Source organism: Sceloporus occidentalis, unplaced genomic scaffold (assembly GCF_023333645.1).
Source record: "Sceloporus occidentalis isolate IW3139 unplaced genomic scaffold, rSceOcc1.0.p SCAF_172, whole genome shotgun sequence".
NCBI classification, from domain to species: Eukaryota; Metazoa; Chordata; class Lepidosauria; order Squamata; family Phrynosomatidae; genus Sceloporus; species Sceloporus occidentalis.
This window is the reverse complement of record NW_028317152.1, coordinates 415,413-434,337: the sequence shown is the minus strand read 5'-3', so window position 1 is coordinate 434,337 and position 18,925 is coordinate 415,413. Positions and strand designations below refer to the sequence as shown.

At 40.7% G+C, this 18,925-nt stretch overlaps 1 protein-coding gene across 1 annotated transcript in view; it reads left to right on the top strand.

The window, feature by feature from the left end:
• LOC149279307 (PH and SEC7 domain-containing protein 1-like) overlaps window positions 1–18,925 on the top strand; it is a 166,374-nt gene that overhangs the window by 86,171 nt on the left and 61,278 nt on the right. The window contains exon 10 of the mRNA XM_089501329.1: window positions 7,668–7,711. Within this exon, the coding sequence (XP_089357455.1) occupies window positions 7,668–7,711 (44 nt within the window). The remainder of the gene's footprint in view (window positions 1–7,667; window positions 7,712–18,925) is intronic.

Genomic DNA, 18,925 nt, shown 5'->3' with positions numbered 1-18,925 from the left:
GTGTTCATGATGACTACTGATCCGCCCTTGTCAGCTGGCTCATATATATATATATATATATATATATATATATATATATATATTAGACTGCCAATATGCTGCCAATATATTTTATATAGAATAAATTGGACCCTAGGCAAGCATTTCCTTGGCCCCTCTCCACGCTCCCTAGCATGCAATCATTCTTTCCACTCCCACATAAAAAAAAAATATTTGACACACTGACTCCGCAGATTAAGCGAAGACAGTGAGAGTCAGTGTAGTCTTCACTCCTGACCCTACCGTGACATTGCGAGGTCCTCTTCCGCGTAATCATCCCCATTCACTAAACCACACCTCTTTTTTTACTCCCTGTAGTTAAGGTATAGATTAAACACATGAAACGGTACTTGCATGTATAGATCAACTGAATAAGACATACAAAACATATTTGCAGGTATGCATAATAATGTATGGAAACACCATATCAGGTATAGGTCAACAGAATAACACGGAAAATTAACGGAAAATTAGAGGACCTCTAACCATTTGTTTAAAAAATAAAAATAAAAAATAATATATATATATATATATATATATACCGTATTTGCTCGATTATAAGACGAGGTTTTTTTCAGAGCAAATGCTCTGAAAAATACCCCTCGTCTTCTAATCGGGGTCGTCTTCTAATCAGACCTCAAATAGAGGTCTAATTATGAGACTAAGATCCAGATCCCCCGCACCGCTGCAGGGGACCTGGATCCTCCTGTCTCCCACACCCCCCACACCCCCCACACACACACACTTACCGGTGCTTCCTGCTGTATTGCCGGGGCAGCGGGTTGAAGTCTACGAGATTCGCATAGACAACGTCCGCTGCAGACGGAAGGAGGTGTGGCTAGCAGCGGGGGTTGTCTGCGTCCCTTGCGGATCCCTTCCCCAACTGTCAGAGATCAGAGTTCCCCGCACCGGTGCGGGGAACTCTGATCTCTGACAGCCGGGGAAGGGATCCGCGACGGACGCAAACAAACCCCCGCTGCCAACTCCACCTCCTTCCAGCTGCAGTGGAAGGAGACGTCAACCCACTGCCCCGGCAATACAGCAGGAAATTGGAAGCCCGGTAAGTGTGTGTGTGTGTGTGTTAAATGGGGGCATAGGGCATTTCTGGAATGCCTTATACCCCTATATGCCACTCTGGCACTTAGGGGGTTAAAAGGCATATTATGGGGCAGAGTGGCATATAGGGAGGTATAAGGCATTTCAGGAGGCAGAGTGGCGTTAAAGGGGCATTTAATAGAGCACTCTGCCTCTTGAAATGCCTTATACCTCCCTATATGCCACTCTGCCCCATAATATGCCTTTTAACCCCCTAAATGCCAGAGTGGCATATAGGGGTATAAGGCATTTCTGGAGGCAGAGTGCTCTATACAATGCCTTTTAACTCCCTTAAATGAGCGAATGTTGTGCCCATTTAAAAAAAAAAAAAAAAGGTATTAGGGAGGAGTCGGGCAACTACAGGCCAGCATGTTAATGGAAACTATATTAAAGCATCCAAAGCCACATGGGTTTCAAGATTAAAAGCATGGGTTTTATCATGACAAACTAATATTGCTTTTTTGACTAAAATAATTGGTCACATAGAAGACTTGTTAATAAACTGCAATCTCGTGAGTTTAGATCCCAATATTGTTGAATGAATTAGGCAGTGAGTGAGTGACAGACAACAGAGGATTGTAGTCAATTGTTTATATTGAGAGCAAGGTCGTACCAGTGGGGTACTTCAGGGATCTGTAATTGGATACATTCTCTTTCATATTTTTATTAGTGATATTGCAGAAGGTCTTGATGGTTCGGTATATCTTTTTGCTGATTACACAAAGATTTGCAAAAACCAAATGGCAAATGATTTAGGTAAACTGGAAAAATGGACATTCACATGTGTATTATGTAATGATGGCATCCTAATGATTTATGTAACAAACAACTTGGTTTGTTGATCTGAGTGACTGACATCTATAGTAAATGCTTGATATTTAGTATGTCGCTAATGTAACAGGTCCAATTGAGTCACTGGAATATGCCACTCTGCCTCCCTGATATGCCACTTTTCCTCCCCTGATATGCCTTATACCCCCTATCTACCACTCTGCCCCCTTGATATGCCTTATACCCCCCTAATATGTCCACCTCCATGTTTGATGGTGGAGATGTGATCTTGTGTTCATTCCTCCTCCTCCAAACACGGCGAGTTGAGTTGATGCCAAATAGCTAGATTTTGGTCTCATCTGACCAGAACACTTTCACCCAGTTCTCCTCTGAATCATTCAGATGTTCATTGGCAAGCTTCAAATGGGCCTGTACATATGCTTTCTGGAGCAGGGGAACCTTGTGGGGGCTGCAAGATTTAAGTCCTTCACGGCGCAGTGTGTTACCAATTGTTTTCTTGGTGAGTATAGTCCCAGCTGCCTTGAGATCATTGACAAGATCCTCCAGTGTAGTTCTGGGCTGATTCCTAACCGTTCTCAGGATCATTACAGTTCCATGAGGTGAGATCTTGCATGGAGCCCCAGAACGAAGAAGATTGATTATTTTGTGTTTCTTCCATTTGCAAATAATCGCACCAACTGTTGCCACCTTCTCACCAAGCTGCTTGGTGATGGTCTTGTTGCCCATTTAAGCCTTGTGTTGGTCTACAATCTTGTCCCAAACATCCTTGGACAATTCTTTAGTCTTGGCCATGGTGGTGGTGAGTTTGGAATCTGATTGATTGCTTCTGTGGACAGGTGTCTTTTATAAAGGTAACAAGCTGAGATTAGGAGCACTCCCTTTAAGAGAGTGATCTAATCTCAGCTCATTACCTGTATAAAAGAAACCTGGGAGCCGGACATCTTGGTGATTAATAGTGGATCAAATACTTTTTTCACCGAGTAAAATGCAAATCAATTTATAACTTATTTGAAATGCGTTATTCTGGATTTTTTTGTTGATATTCTGTCTCTCACTAAAATTCTAGACTGATCTTGTCTTTGTCAGTGGGCAAAAATACAAAATCAGCAGGGGATCAAATAATTTTTCCTTCACTGTACATATTTGGCAGTATATAATGATCATTCTTGTGTATGGGGAGTCATTTCTCCTCTGTACTTTCTTTTGAGTAGTTTTATTGAGCATTATGTTTAAGGTACAAAGTAATACATGTAGACAAATGGTGTCCCTGGCATGCCTCTACCAGCTGAGTGCTCTAGTCGCCTTGTTTACATATGTCATAAGGCTGGCCTTATAATATATCTACTCAGCCTGCTGAAAAACAAGTAGGGATACATCATTTTTTAAAGCAAAGGTTTTCTGTAGGAACACTTAAACATATGATTATTACCATACCTGGGAACTCTCCGGGTTTGACCCGGAGATTGTCGGGTGAGCCCTGCTCCTCCGGTTCTCCGGGTCAAGACCCGAATCCTCCGGGTCGTGGGAGCGGGGTCTTGACACGTCAGTGTGCAGTCCTGGCTGCATCCCGCAATGGAAGGCTCCAGGTAGCCGGAGCCAAGAAGTTCCCAGGTATGATTATTACATTCTTTCTCGTGCAGCATTCAGAGCAGGTATTCTCATAAGCATGTTCAAGTTGAACAAAATGCAGTTTGAAAAAAACAACAATTGAAACAAAATGCAGTATGGAAAGTCTTCTTTTACAATGATAATGTTTATGACATAGCATTCAAACTATATTACATGAAGACCTTTATGAAAGTCTTTCTGTAAAGTATCATTACTCCTGAAGAGAAGCAAATCCTGAGTACAAATACTGAGAATTCAGTTCTCAAAAAGAGCAATATGCATTTCTATAGTTTGCTTGTGGGCTCCATCTTGTTGGTATACAGAAGTTGATTTTTTTTCTGTCCCCTCAGTTACGCCTTAATTGACAGGTGAGAGGTAAAATGTGTCTGAAAAATGATTCTCTCTTTATAACCTTAATCTAAATATTTCTTATTAATGTTCTCCCCATTACAACTTAATGTCCTAGTATGCTATAGTCTGAGTCTACCCAGTAAACTTGCCAGAAGTGTCCTAAAGACATAAGAAAAATACTTCATAGAACTAAATGATGAGGGCCATTATAGCAATGAAAGTACAGGTAGTTTTTCCCTCCATAGTTCCCATTCCAGAAACACTATTTCTGCTCCTTCAGTAATAGCTGCACCATCACAAAGTGTTTCTTCACCAGCAGCATCTTCAAGTTACGAAGTTTTACAAGCTACTGCCTCAAAAAAATACACAATACCTTAATTTGTAGATAGAATCACACCTAAAAATCAGGAGAAAATTGATCAAGCTCTTACAGAAGCAATATACGCTTCTGGATTGCCATTGTCAATAACTGAAAATGCATATTGGCAGGAAGCTTTTAAATTATTAAGACCATCATGCTATTTGCCCAGCAGACACCCCTTTAGCAAGCCTCTTTTAAAGTCAGAATATGAGCGAGTGATGGAATCTCTGCAAAGAAAAATCAGTGAAGCACGTCTTTCAGTACTTACAGAATGCAAAAAAACAGAATGTTGCAGAATCTTGTAATACCTTTTTTATTGGACTAACAGTATTTAAAATAATAGACGAGCTTTCGGGAGTCCTCCCTTTATCAAGTCAAAAGCATTTCTGACCAAGCAGCATTTCTGACTGCACAGATAAGGCTAGAGGGGGAGCAGGGGTGACGCTCACCCCTGCTCCCCCTCTAGCCTTATCTGTGCAGTATATGCCACTATTTACTATTTACGACCCTCTTCGTTTTTTGTCTGCAAATTCTCTACCGTGTTGTTTTAACCCCTGTTTTAACCCTGTATCAGAACATGTACTGGTCAGTTTTAAACTGTGTTTTTTAACTTGCTTGGTCAGAAATGCTTTTGACTTGATAAAGGGAGGACTCCCGAAAGCTCGTCTATTATTTTAAATACTGTTAGTCCAATAAAAAAGGTATTACAAGATTCTGCAACATTCTGTTTTTTTGCATTCTTATACACTGGACTAATACGGCTACCCCAAACTACAGTACTTACAGACGAATGGACAAATGTGTGGGGAGAAGGAATCATCAATCGTAATGGACAGGTATCCACATATTACTGCAATAGGATATGCATGTCATGGACTAAACTTGCTTCTTAGTGACATCATGAAACTGGACACCCAGGACTTAAAAACGATCTAATGAAGTTAAAAACTCACAAACTAGTGACACTGAAGCTCTGTAGTAAAATATGCTGGGATGGAGTTGTGATTTCCTTTTCCTTTTTTTGAAAGTTTGTTAAAAACCAAAGAAGCTCTCCAAGCAACAGTGATAATTGAGGATCTTAAAATATCCAGAAATAAAAGAAACACTGTGTTTGATAAGGATGTCTTTTGAATTGAGCTGCCGAACTCCCTACAGATTCTAAAGCCATTTCTTTCAGCAATCTGTGCATCTGAATCAGACACTGCACTTTTTTCAGAAATTCCTAAACAAATGGCAATGATAAAAACATCTGTTTTTGAAAATCTAAATGCATCTCCACTTACAATTGCTGAAGAATGTAAAGTGAAAGATTTTATTAAGAAACCGGAATAATTTTGTTGCCATCCAATACATGCTGCTGCAAATCTACTGGACCCAAGATTAAAAGGCAGTGATGTGAGTGATGAGAATACAGTTGCTGCATTTGACTGGATTACCAAACAAGATGCACACTTAAGACTTGATGTTGGAAACATCTTCAGGAATTTGGTCCAGGAATGCAGTCTGGGATGCTGCAAAACATATCCCTCCTGCAACATGGTGGCAAGGTCTCTCCACAACACAACCTCTGACACCTCTTGCATCCCGCTTACTGTAGATTCCTGCATCTTCTGCTGGATTTGAAAGAATCTGGTCTATATTTGGTAATTCTCATACCAAATCAAAACAAACTGACCTGTGAGAGTCAGAGAATATCCTGGTCTTTAAGGGATTAACTGACCTTTAGCTGTTGAGCCATATGTTTATTGTGCACTTTGGCTCTCTGCCTTACTAACTAGCTACATTTGATCTATAATAATATTAGAAACATATATGTACCACTGTGTAAAAAGAGAGAGGGTTCATCTAAGTGACCAAATTATTAATTAAACAGCTTTATACATAATTATTACCTAATCACTTGTCAGTAACATTTTATGTCACTGATTATTGATTGGTCTCACTGATCAATTTCACTTGTCACTGTACCTATAAAAAAAAATACAATATATATGTAACCTAATAAAATGCTATGTGACACTGATTAATGACCTTTTTGGTCACTAATCATTGATCTGTCTCACTTCAGTAGCCAGTGACCTAATGTGATCTTCATCACTAACACTATGCAGTACTGTAACCTAACATCTAACCGAGCTGTCTAGTTTTTGAAAATATGTAGTTTTATGGGGTAAAATTGAAATAATGGACCTCTACTGTATCTCAAATGAGACCTGGACCCAGCAAATGTTGAACCCACAATACCAAAAAGACATGCACTACCCATGCATGTGGGGCATTTCTGAATACAAATTTCATGTTTCAGTAATTTCATGTGCACAGTGAAAGAAATGTACTGAAATACTGTGTTCAGATAGAATGGTTTTGTTAAAAATGAAAATTTTACTGCAATGTTTAAGACAGATATTTAGGTGCTAAAAGGGTAAATAAAAAGTGTTAAATGTCCCTAGTAAAATACTTTGGGATGTCAACTTTCAAAAAATATATACTTTTGTTTATCAGTTTTTTTTTCTGGCCGCTATTTCGCGTCATTCATATTTTGTGAGTGTGAAAATAAATGAAAATACTAGGCAAATGAGGTGTTTTAAAAAACAGGACAAATGCCTAAATACATTTTTGGAGTCCCCCCCCTTTTTCACTGATTATATATAGTTTTTATAGGTGAACTAAAAATTTTGCCATTTTTCCCACATTTTTAAATCTTTCATGTTAAATGATGGTTTACATATATAAAAATTATTTCAAAAGAAAGCCGTACTTGTCCTGAAAAAAACAATATGTAATGTGTGGGTGCACTAAATGGGTTAGTGGGCAATCACAATTGAATAAAGACATAGAAACACAAAAACTGCTCTGGTCGTTTAGCGCAAACATTGCGTGCTGAAGGGGTTAAAGAATGTCTGTTGTCCCATAATAACATTATTTCTTCTAGTCTGTTAAACCAAAACATTGGCATTAGCACAATTATATTTAGGATCATTTCCGTTCCTCTACACATAATTTCTACTGTTTTTACCTCATCTTGTTACATTAAACAAATTAAGCTATTTATGAAGAGTGATATGAGCAAGTTTGGATAAGGATTTCGCTCAGTGTTTGCTGATTGGGAAACAAAGGACAATTAGCATAAAATGATCTAGCCATTTGGCAGAGGCAGATATGAGCTGGACTATCTAGATTTGCATCATAATAACAAAAGTGAGAGGTGTTTTTTCTCCTGCTTCCTATGTATTAAACATGCCTCAAAACCCATAGCTTCAACTAGAAGCGGTATATTTTGACTACAACATAAATAAGAGTATAAGCTATCAACCATTTCACAATAGCTGTAACTTGTTTTATAATTACTCATGGAAGGATGTTTTGCTCAAATGTTACCATAATGTACTTTTTATTAATGTTTCCTTTTGTTTTTGTTAAGGCTTTATACAGCTCCATAAAGAATGAGAAACTACAGTGGACAATGTAAGTATTTTTTCTTAACGTGTCATCCACGTCTGTATTCTGTAATCATGGCATCCTAATAATTTATGTAACAAACAACTTGGTTTGTTGATCTGAGTGACTACGACATCTATAGTAAATGCTTGAAATTTAGTATGTCGCTAATGTAACAGGTCCAATTGAGTCACTGCAAATTAAAAACAAGTTTTGACCATGTAGTTGCTATAAGCTACAGCCTCATGATTCATAAGACCGCTTACTTTTTTGTGCTAGGTGTAGTGATATGTGCATATTAAAGGACTGTGTTGCTTTAATAGGCAGGGGATTCCCTGAGTAGGAGGGGTTTTATGTGAGCACATGTTGATGTTAGTTGAGCAAGGACTCTACCAGTGATGTTGTTACTGATTAAATAATAAGATGTTCATCTGAAGTGAGTGTCAGCATTAATTATTCTACAAGAACCATAGAAAACACAACATGGTGTCAGAAGTACAGGATTGAAGGGAGAGTTTGGTGTCTGAAAGTCTGCTAAAGAGTGTTCCAACAAGCTGCCATCTTGCTGAGAGCTGAATAAAAAGTCTGCAAAAAGCAAGGTAGGAAAACATGGAAGCTCTGCAACCACCACCAAAACTTCAGTTAACTGGGAATGTTGCTGTAAATTGGAAGAGATTTAAACAAAGATTTGAATTATATCTCTCTGCAATTGATGCTGACAGAAAAAATGAAATCCTCATTATTTCTGCATGTAGTGGGTGAAGAAGCACTGGAAGTGTACAATAACTTTGTGTTTCCAGAAGGAGATAATCTAAAATTAATCCCAATAATGGATACATTTGAAGAATATTGCATACCTAAAAGGAATGTCACATATGAAAGGCACAGATTATTTACATGCATGCAGAAGCCAGGAGAAATGATTGATCAGTCTGTAAATGAGCTGAAAAATCACAGCAAAACATGTGAGTTTGGAGAATTAACAGATTATTTATTTAATAATAGACATAATTGTATGTGGAATACCAGATAATGGACTGAGAGAAGGGCTACTAAGAGAGCAAGACCTGAATTTGGAAAAGGCCTTAGCATTGTGTAGAGCAGCTGAAACAGTTAAATCACAAGCTAAAGAGTTAGTTACTGAAACATGCATTGTAGATCAACTGAGGAGTGAGCAAAAAAGTAAAATGGAGAATAAAAAGATGAAAAACAGAAAAGGAAGCAGAGTGTATATAGATAAGCAGCAGAAGCTTTGTAATAGATGTGGTACTGAACATGAACAGAGAAAATGTCCTGCATGTGGACAGAACTGTAATAAATGTGGTAAATTAAATCATTTTGCACGCTGCTGCAAAAGTGCAGGAAAGCAAGTTCACACACTGAATGAAAATGCTATGGAGGAATTCTGTGTAGACACTGCTGCAGAATGAGAAACAAACTAAGCACTGGATCCTTACACTGCAGGTACAAAATATAAAGATGCCATTTAAATTAGATACAGAAGCTCAAATTAATGTAATATCAGAGTCTGTGTTTAATCTGATGAAGCCAAGACCAGCACTACAGGAGACTAATATCAGAGTTACAGGATACTCTGGTGCAAATATTCCCGTGAAAGGCAGATGTTTAGCAAAAGTGATATATAAAACTAAAGTGCACACTCTATCTTTTATTGTGGTTCCAAAAAAATGTTCAAGCAATATTAGGTTTATCATCTTGTGACTGAATCTAGTGAAAAGAGTACTTGTGCTGGAAACTGGAAGTGATCCAGAATATGAAGGCTTATTGGAAGAATACAGTGATTTATTTAATAGGCTTGGTTGTCTGCCAGGTGAACACACCATCAGGATAGACAAAACGGTACCGCCAGTGGTACATCCCTGCAGAAAAGTGCCATTTGCACTTCAAGACCAACTCAAAGCAGAGCTTGATAGAATGGAAAGCATGGGAGTCATTGCAAAAATAGATGAACCAACTGAATGGGTAAATTCTCTGGTAATAGTAGATAAGAAAAATAGAAATTTACGCATTTGCCTGGATCCTCGTGATTTAAATAAAGCCATAAAAAGAGACCATTTTAAGTTACCTACTCGCGAAGAGATCAGTAAATTAGATGCTTCCTCTGGATTTTGGCAATTGAAGTTGGATGAAGACAGTTCAAAGTTGTGTACGTTCAATTCACCATATGCCAGATACAGATTTCTGAGATTACCATTTGGTATTGCATCTGCCCCAGAAGTATATCACAAAACTATTCACATGCTATATGAGCACATTGAAGGTGTGGACACATCCATGGATGATATTATCATATGGGGAACTACTAAGGAAGAACATGATTCTCATCTCAGGAAAGTTCTAGAAGCTACCCGACAAGCCAACTTGAAGCTAAACAAAGAAAAATGCCAATTAGGACTAAAAGAGCTGAAGTTCGTTGGAGACATCATCAGTGATCAAGGTGTAAGGCCTGATCCCATGAAGATATCGGCAATAAAATACATGAAGAAACCCCAAAACGTAAATGATGTGCAGGGTTTTCTAGGTATGGTAAACTACATGGGAAAATTTATACCCAACCTGTCAGAGAAAATAGCACCGCTGAGATGGTTACTAGAAAAGAAGAATGCATGGAACTGGAATCATGAGCAAGAAACAGCGTGGCAACACTTAAAGGAAGTGCTTATGCATGAACCAGTGTTAAAGTTTTATGATCCTGCTAAAGCCATTAAAATATCGTCTGATGTATCACAAAATGGAATAGGAGCAGTTCTACTACAAGACCATGATAGTACCTGGCAACCAGTAGTATATGCTTCTCGCTCCATGTCTGGTGCTGAAACTAGATATGCTCAAAAAGAGAAAGAACTTCTTAGTATCTTGTTTGCATGTAACAGATTTCATCAATTTATTTCAGGACAATTGGTAAATGTGGAAACTGATCACAAACCGTTGATAGCATTGTTCACAAAGTCTCTCAATGACTGTCCTCAGTCTAAGGATTCAAAGAATGATGATCAAATTGCAACGTTATACCCTAAAGGTGACATACACACCAGGGAAAATGATGTATACGGCTGATGCATTTTCCAGAGCAGTGGATGAAACAGCTGGTCAAGATGACAAAGTAGCTGAGGAAATTCAAGCTTACGTGGATATGGTCACCTCAGCTATGCGTATTACAGATGCAAAGATGCAGATGATCCGTCAAGAAACAGAGAAAGATTCTACTTTGGATAGAGTTAAACGTGCTGTTCAGATCAGATGGCCTGATGTCAAACAGAGTTGCATAGTTGGAGTCCAAGAATACTGGAACTGCAGAGCTGAACTGACTGTCGTAAATGGAATCATCTTTAAAGGCAGTAAGATTGTGATTCCTCATAGTCTCCGCAAGCTCATGCTGGAGAAAATCCATGAAGGCCATTTAGGCATTGAAAAATGCATATCAAAAGGTTGGTGTTGACTTGTTTACATGTAACAACACAGATTTTGTCATTATCACTGATTACCATTCCTTGTATCCAGAATGTGGATTGAGATCAACTTCAGCTGAGAATGTGATTCGATGCATAAAGTCAGTCTTTGCTAGACATGGAATTCCTCAAGAAGTGTTTACTGACAATGGCCCACAATTTGCCAATGCCCGATTCACACAGTTTGCCAAAGAATGGGAATTTGTACATACTTTCCACAGTCCAATGGACTAATTGAAAAATCTGTTGGAATTGTCAAAAAACTAATGCAGAAAGCTGAAGAGAGCAAAAGTGAGTTTTATAAAGCGCTGCTTGCATATCGCAGTACGCCACTAGCATCTGGCTCCTCGCCTGCACAACTTCTTATGGGAAGACGCCTGCGTACTAATCTACCTATGAAGGATGACCTGTTTGCAACAAGGACTGATGCACAGGTAAAGCAGTTTAAAGAGAATCAGAAGGAGAAACAGAGTCTATTTTGACTCAAGAGTTAAATCTTTACCTGAGCTGCATAAGGGAGAAAAGGTTCCATAGATGAACAAGTGCGCCCTAGATCTTACACGATTCCGACCGAGGAGGGAAGGATTATTCGAAGAAATAGAAGAGACATTCTAAAAGAACCAGAGCAGAAATGTTCCAACACTGAATCGGATGGAGTACTATATTGCAACACGGAGACTGAATCAGAGACTGATTAGGTTGTTAGACGGTCTACACGTCGAAGGAAAAGTCCTGAAAGACTGATAGTCATGTTAATATATCTATATCCAACAAGTGAGACAATATGCATAAGTACTTGTTAGATAGATAAATGTTTGGTTATAGCATGTTTTTCTTTAGCATGTCATTTTCTTAAGAGAGGAAGGTGTAGTGATATGTGCGTATTAAAGGAATGTGTTGCTTTAATAGGCAGGGGATTCCCTGAGTAAGAGGGGTTTTATGTGAGCACGTGTTGATGTTAGTTGAGCAAGGACTCTACCAGTGATGTTGTTACTGATTAAAGAATAAACTGTTCATCTGAAGTGAGTGTCAGCATTAATTATTCTGCAAGAACCATAGAAAACACAACACTAGGTTTCTTTAACACGTTGCTGTTTTGAGGCAATTAATTTGCAATGGTCAGTATGTGACATTACAAGTTTTTTAAGGAGTACATCTGTGGTACAAGGTGTGTATTTTCATGGGTGTTTGTCTATGTGTTTCCATTGTGCACCTCTTAGTTTGTGTGTCTCTAAAGTGTATGGACTGAATCAGATTTATAGGTACATTGCACATTTCACTATGCATTATGAAGGGCCAATCCAAGGAAAAACTCCAGCGCTTCTCCTGTATGAATCTGGCCCTGAATAATGCTTTCTCTAAATCTCTATGCATATCCATATCTCTGGAGAGATGCTAAAAATTGAGAAAGAAAGATGGAAGAATATAATAGCATATTAAAGCAGTTTGTGATAATTAGATCATTAGCCAGCTTCTCTAAATATGAATTCATATCCTCAATAGTAACCATACACTAACCTACATGCCTCCAAATGTGAAATCCTTAGCCCATACTAGAGGACTGCATTGGGAACTTGTGGGCGTTTTTTTCAGGTGCTGTGGGTGCGAGCGGGCAATCAGACAATGTACCTGCAGGTCCCAGTAATCCCTCGCACTCCCGCAAGGCTGCCTTGGAGTTGCTCGCACACAGCGTCCCTTGTCTTCTCTCCCCCAGGGGAAGCAGGAATGAGTCATGTGACGTGATGTAAATTCACGTGACTCCACTGGGATCCTGTGTGGAACAAGAGAAGAGACTCTGTGGGAGCAACGCGACATTGGGACCCTGAGCGACAGCGTTGAAAATTTCCAGAATAGTCTGCATCGTAGTCGAGCCAGAGTTCCATAGCCATTGCTGGGTTAACCCCGGTCGTAAAGATTCGAGTGCATGATCAACGTATGCTGATCATGCGCATTTAAATTGTTTTCTTCATAGGAAATCATGAGATTATGAGTCATAATTCTGGTCTGCACAACAAGTTCTGAACTATATTAACCTCTATATTTCTGACTATAACAGCGGGGAATCATGTTAGTTACTATCCTTTTGGCTGACTGAATATACTAACTTATTCAATCACACCCCATGCTTGTCACATTCGTATCACAAATGCGTTGCAGGAGGGGAGAAGCAACGGCTAGAGATACAACGGAGATAATACGGTTAGCAGGGGCGATGGGTTCCAGGTCCGGTTTCTCCTCTGTGGCTGTGTAGAACATACGGGACAAAGTGTCAGCCTTGGTATTCTTAGATCCCGGTCAATGGGAACTTACATTATTAAAACGGGATAAGAAGAGAGTCCATCGAGCTTGTCTGGGGGTTAAACGTTTGGCATCGGCAATGTACTGGAGGTTCTTGTGGTCCGCGAGGATAGTAACAGGTACGCGGGAACCCTCTAGGAGGTGACGCCATTCAGTAAGGGCGAGGATGGCTGCCATCATTTTTAGACACAAAAAAGAAGCCTGTACCGACGGGAGAAGTGGAGAGGCGGATAAAGCCTTTTTGCAGGTTTTCTTGGATATAGGCCTCCATGGCCTTAGTCTCAACTGGGGATAATGGATACCCCGTGGGGGTACGGTACGAGGAAGCAGATCAATAGGGCAATCGTGGGGAGGCAAGGAGTCAGCCTCCTTTTTATCAAACATGTCGGCATATTCCTGGTATTGCGGAGGCAGAATGGTGGTATCCAAGAAGGCAATTTTCACCACGCATGGCTGAGGGCATATGCAGGAGGAGCACCGCCAGGAGGTGATCTCACGGGTGGTCCAATTGATGTCAGGGCTATGAAGCTGCAGCCAGGGGTAGCCCAACACAATGGGAGCAGCTGGAGAAGAAATCACATGGAGTATTACTGTCTCTGTATGGAGAACCCCTACACTGAGATGAAGCGGTGTAGTTTCATGGGTCACTGCTGCAGGTAGGAGAAATTGACCATCAATGGCCTCCACAAAAACCAGGGTGGTTTTCTCCCGCAAGGGTACATTTTGGCACCTGCAGAAGTCACGGCCAATGAAGTTTCCTGTGGCTCCAGAGTCTAATGGTTCTCTCCTGGACAGTGAGAGTAGTAGACACAAACATACGAGGTCATGGGAAAGACCCAGAGTAGGTTCCCCAACCCTCCTTAGGCCCTGTAGTTTTCCGGCTTCATAGGGCAGAAACGCACATAATGTCCTCGTTTGCCACAGTACATACAAAGGCCCTGTCGGCACCGGAGGGATCTGTCCTCCTCAAAGAGATGTGTATAGCCGATCTGCATGCGCTCTTAAGGGGAAGAAGCAGGTTCAGAAGAAACCGGACATGGCGCAAAACGTACTGGAGCCCTCCTTTGAAGATCTCGCTTTACCTGGCGGTCCCGGAGGCGCAGGTCAATGTGGCCAATGTAGGCGATGAGCTCTTCCAAGTCCGTGGGGAGGTCCCGGGCAGCCACCTCATCTTTCAGGCAGTCAGATAGGCCATTAATGAAGGCAGGAACCAAGGCCTCATTGTTCCATGCCACCTCTGCAGCCAGGGTATGGAATTCGATGGCATAGATAAACTGCGTGTATGTGACAGAACCCTCCATCACTGGGGTCCCTGGAGAGGCCTGAGAGCCAGCCTCCTCCCTATCGACTATGGGCCCAGGCCTTGTAGAGACTTCTGTGTGTGGATACAGGGGTTCAGTCTGCTGATGTACCCCATGTTTTAGCACTCAGAGTCTCAGAACTGTAACGTCAGCTGGACATCCTGTGGTAGGAAGAAGGCTGATTATCTGTACATTGTTAATTGTATAGGTGTGAAGTGTTTCCCCTGTTATTGTGTGAGTTAGCCCTTGTCTTAAGACCCCCTGTAGGTATGACTTGGTGACTTGGTGTCACTGCTGCATACCTAATACCTATCCATTACATAACAGGTAGTTGTTAATCCTGTGAGCTCCTGTTATCCCTGTGTCCTGGCCATTGTCTGTCTCAAGCCGATTATATGTCTATCGTCATTCCACGTCTACGTCCCCAGTTAATGTCATTATTTATGTCTCGTGTCATCCTGTCCTTCCCCCAGATATTGTGTTGCAGGATTTGATCTAATTACTTCCTTCCTGACATGGTAATTGGATCATGTGACATTTGTCTTGCCCCTTTTCTACTTGTGTATATATAGTTCTGTATTTGGCTTTAACCCCTTAATGACAATTGCCGGTCCTGGCACGGCACGGAAAAGCATGTGCTTTACGACAATTGACGTGCCAGGACCGGCACGTCTTTAAACGGGTGCAGAAAGCGATCTACTATCGCTTTCTGCACCCAAAAAGCATTGCTGAATGCCTCGACCTCGAGGCATTCAGCAACGCCGCGATCGGCACGAAGGGGCCATCTCTGGCCCCTCCACGGGGCGTCGGACGCCCGTTTTAAAAGCGTTTAGGAGGCGATCGACGATCGACTTAAATGGTGTCGCTGGAATGGAGGCATCCAGCGACACCAAACACTAACCTTTTGATGGGCTGTGACCGCTCCGGAGAGCGGTCACAGCCGCAGCTGCCGGCAATCTTCGCCATCAAGGAAGATGGCCGCCGTCCTGTAACAGGAACCACAAATTTTAAAAGTTCGCTAGATGGTCCAGACCATCTAGAGAACTTTGGCTCCACTTGCAGGTTGAATACAGGTACTGCATTCACCATGCAAGTCAATGGAGCCCAGCTTTCTAATCACAGTGTGATTAGTAAAAATAAATTAAAAAATAAAATAAAATTAATAATAATTAGAAAAAAATAGTAAAAAAACAGTAAAATGTAAAAATCATTTCCCACTGATGTCACTATCAGGGGAACCTCCAAGTTGAAAAAAAATGTTAAATTTTTTTTTAAAAAAAAATAATAAAAAAAATATATATATATATATAAAAAATATATTTTTGTGAGCAAGTCCTAAAATTAGCATATTAGCTTAAAACAATTCTCGCATGGAAAGAGTTAAAATACTGGCATATTAAATGCCCGTGGGGTGTCTACTTTTAAAAAATGTATGATTTGATGGGGTAAATTGAATGGGCCAGGTTCAACAACGTCCCAATTAACACGGGGGGAAGGATGGCCACACATCTAATTTCCAATTAGAAAAATGCACACGTACCAAATGTGGCCTTTTAGTTCCCCCAAAAAATGACACACCCATGCATGTGGGGTATCACTGCACTCAGGAGATGTTGCTGAACACATTATGGGGTGTCGTGTGACAGCGGCATATACCAGGAGCTGTAAATTCATACATAAAGTAGGTGTGTGTGGGAAAAATACACACACAAAAATATTACTGCAAACTTTGAAAAAATGCTGGTGGTAAAATATGTGCATGCAAAGAGTTAAAATACCAGCATTTAAAATACCCTGTGGTGTCTAGTTTTGAAAAATATATGGTTTTGTTTGGCACACTGAAATGGCCCGGCTCAAAGATGTACCAAATAGGGCATGGGCAGTGGATCCCAAATGCCAAAGTTCAACATTGAAAAAAGCGCATGCCCCAAATGTGGCCCTTTTGCCCCAAAACAGCCAGGCAAAATCATTCATGTGAGGTATCGCTGTACTCAGGAGATGTTGCTGAACACATATTGGGGTGTTTTGTGATAGTGACATATACGAGAACATTTTAATTCATACCTGAATTAAAATGTGTGTGGAAAACCAAATGCAAAAAAATGACTACCACAAAGTTTGACAAAGACTGGTGGTAGATATGGTGCATGGAAAGAGTTAAAATACTAGCATTTGAAATACCCTGGGGTGTCTAGTTTTCAAAAATATATGGGTTTATTGGGCACACTGAAATGGCCCGGCTCAAAAATGTACCAAATAGGGCATGGGCAGTGGATCCCCAAATGCCAAAGTTCAACATTGAAAAATGCGCATGCCCCAAATGTGGCCCTTTTGCCCCCAAACAGCCAGGCAAAATCATTCATGTGGGGTATCGCTGCGCTCAGGAGATGTTGCTGAACACATATTGGGGTGTTTTGTGATAGTGACATAAACTAGAACATTTTAATTCATACCTGAAGTAAAATGTGTATGACAAAACAAATGCAAAAAAATGACTACCATAAAGTTTGACAAAGACTGGTGGTAGATATGGTGCATGGAAAGAGTTAAAATACTAGCATTTGGAATACCCTGGGTTGTCTAGTTTTCAAAAATATATGACTTGATGGGGTAAATTGCATTGGCCGGGTTCAAAGATACCCGAAATGGCACATGGGGGGAAGAATTACCAGATTTGGAAAAAATGGCTTTGAAATAGCAAAACGCTACCTGTACTTATTGCCCCATAATGGGTAGAAAAAAGCAAAAAAACATAAAAACATTGGGTATTTCTAAACTCAGGACAAATAGTAGAATCTATTTAGCAGGTTTTTTCATTACCTTTTATAGATGAGTAAAAGATTTTTCAACTAAAAGTTAGAAACAGTCATTTTTTTCTAAATTTTTCACCATATTTTATAATTTTTTTAATAGTAAATAATATGATACAATCAAAACAATGTCATCTAAAGAAAGCCCTTCTTGTCCTGAAAAAAACAATATCTAATGTGTGTGGGTTCAGTAAACGGGAAAGAAGAAAATTACAGCTAAACACAAGCAGCGCAGAAATGTTAAAAAGGCCATTGTCACAAAGGGTACAAAAAGTAAAATCAGCCTTTGTCTCGAAGGGGTTAATAAATGAGTCCTGCTTTCACCTCAACATGAGTGTTGCCTGATGTTTGGGGTGGGCTATAGCTTCGGATAGCCACAGTGCCAATGCGGCTTCGGTGCAGCGACGTCCCTCCTTCTATCTACAACGCTGGTTCTGCCTGGTGCTGAAGGGGTTACTTGTTGGTGTCCCGTCAGGAGGAAGCAACGTTTGGCGGGAGTACCCAGTCGGGGTACAGGTCGGTCCCGTCACAGTGTAGCGAGAAGAGACTTGATGAGCCAATATGGGCGCGACCTGGCCTGTGAAACACTTGAAGTAAAGTGGTTAAAAAGTCGTTATAATTGTTGACCACTTGAGAATTTCGTTCCCAAAGAGGAGTTGCCCAGGCCAGAGCCCTGTCGGATGGGAACAAGTGGGGAGACATCTCAAAGTGGAGCACTGGTTTAGGAATCCACGACAGGTGACAGGATCACCTCCATATCTGGAAGGAGGAGGCAAACGGAAGGTGCGGCCACAGGCGCTGGTGAAGGACCACGTGATGTTCGGTCATCACCAGGAGTGTTTGCAAAGCCTGAGTGAACTGGTCCATGTGATGATCTAAACTTTCAATACGGGCCTCACAGGCAGACATATTCTGGCCAGTCTCCGCAGGATCCATGGAGACCCTTGATACTGTAATGATTAGGTGAGGTAGGACCAGGAGTAGCCAGGAATCGGCTGCACATCCATGATGTGAATTCCCCATTCCAACACACTCCAAAGGTGCTCTATTGGATTGAGATCTGGTGATTGTGGGTGCCATTGGAGTAGAGTGAACTCATTGTCATGTTCAAGAAACCAGTTTGAGATGATGTGAGCTTTGCGACAAGGCGCATTATCCTGCTGGAAGTAGCCACTCTGGTCATAAAGGGGTGGACATGGTTAGCAACAATATTCAGGTAGGCTGATGCTCAATTGGTACTAAGGGGCCCAAAGTGTGCCAAGAAAATGTCCCCCCACACCATTACACCACCAACAACCATTGTTTATACGGGACAGTGTAGAGATTGTTTTGAAAAATAACTACTTTTTGTTTAATGAGAAA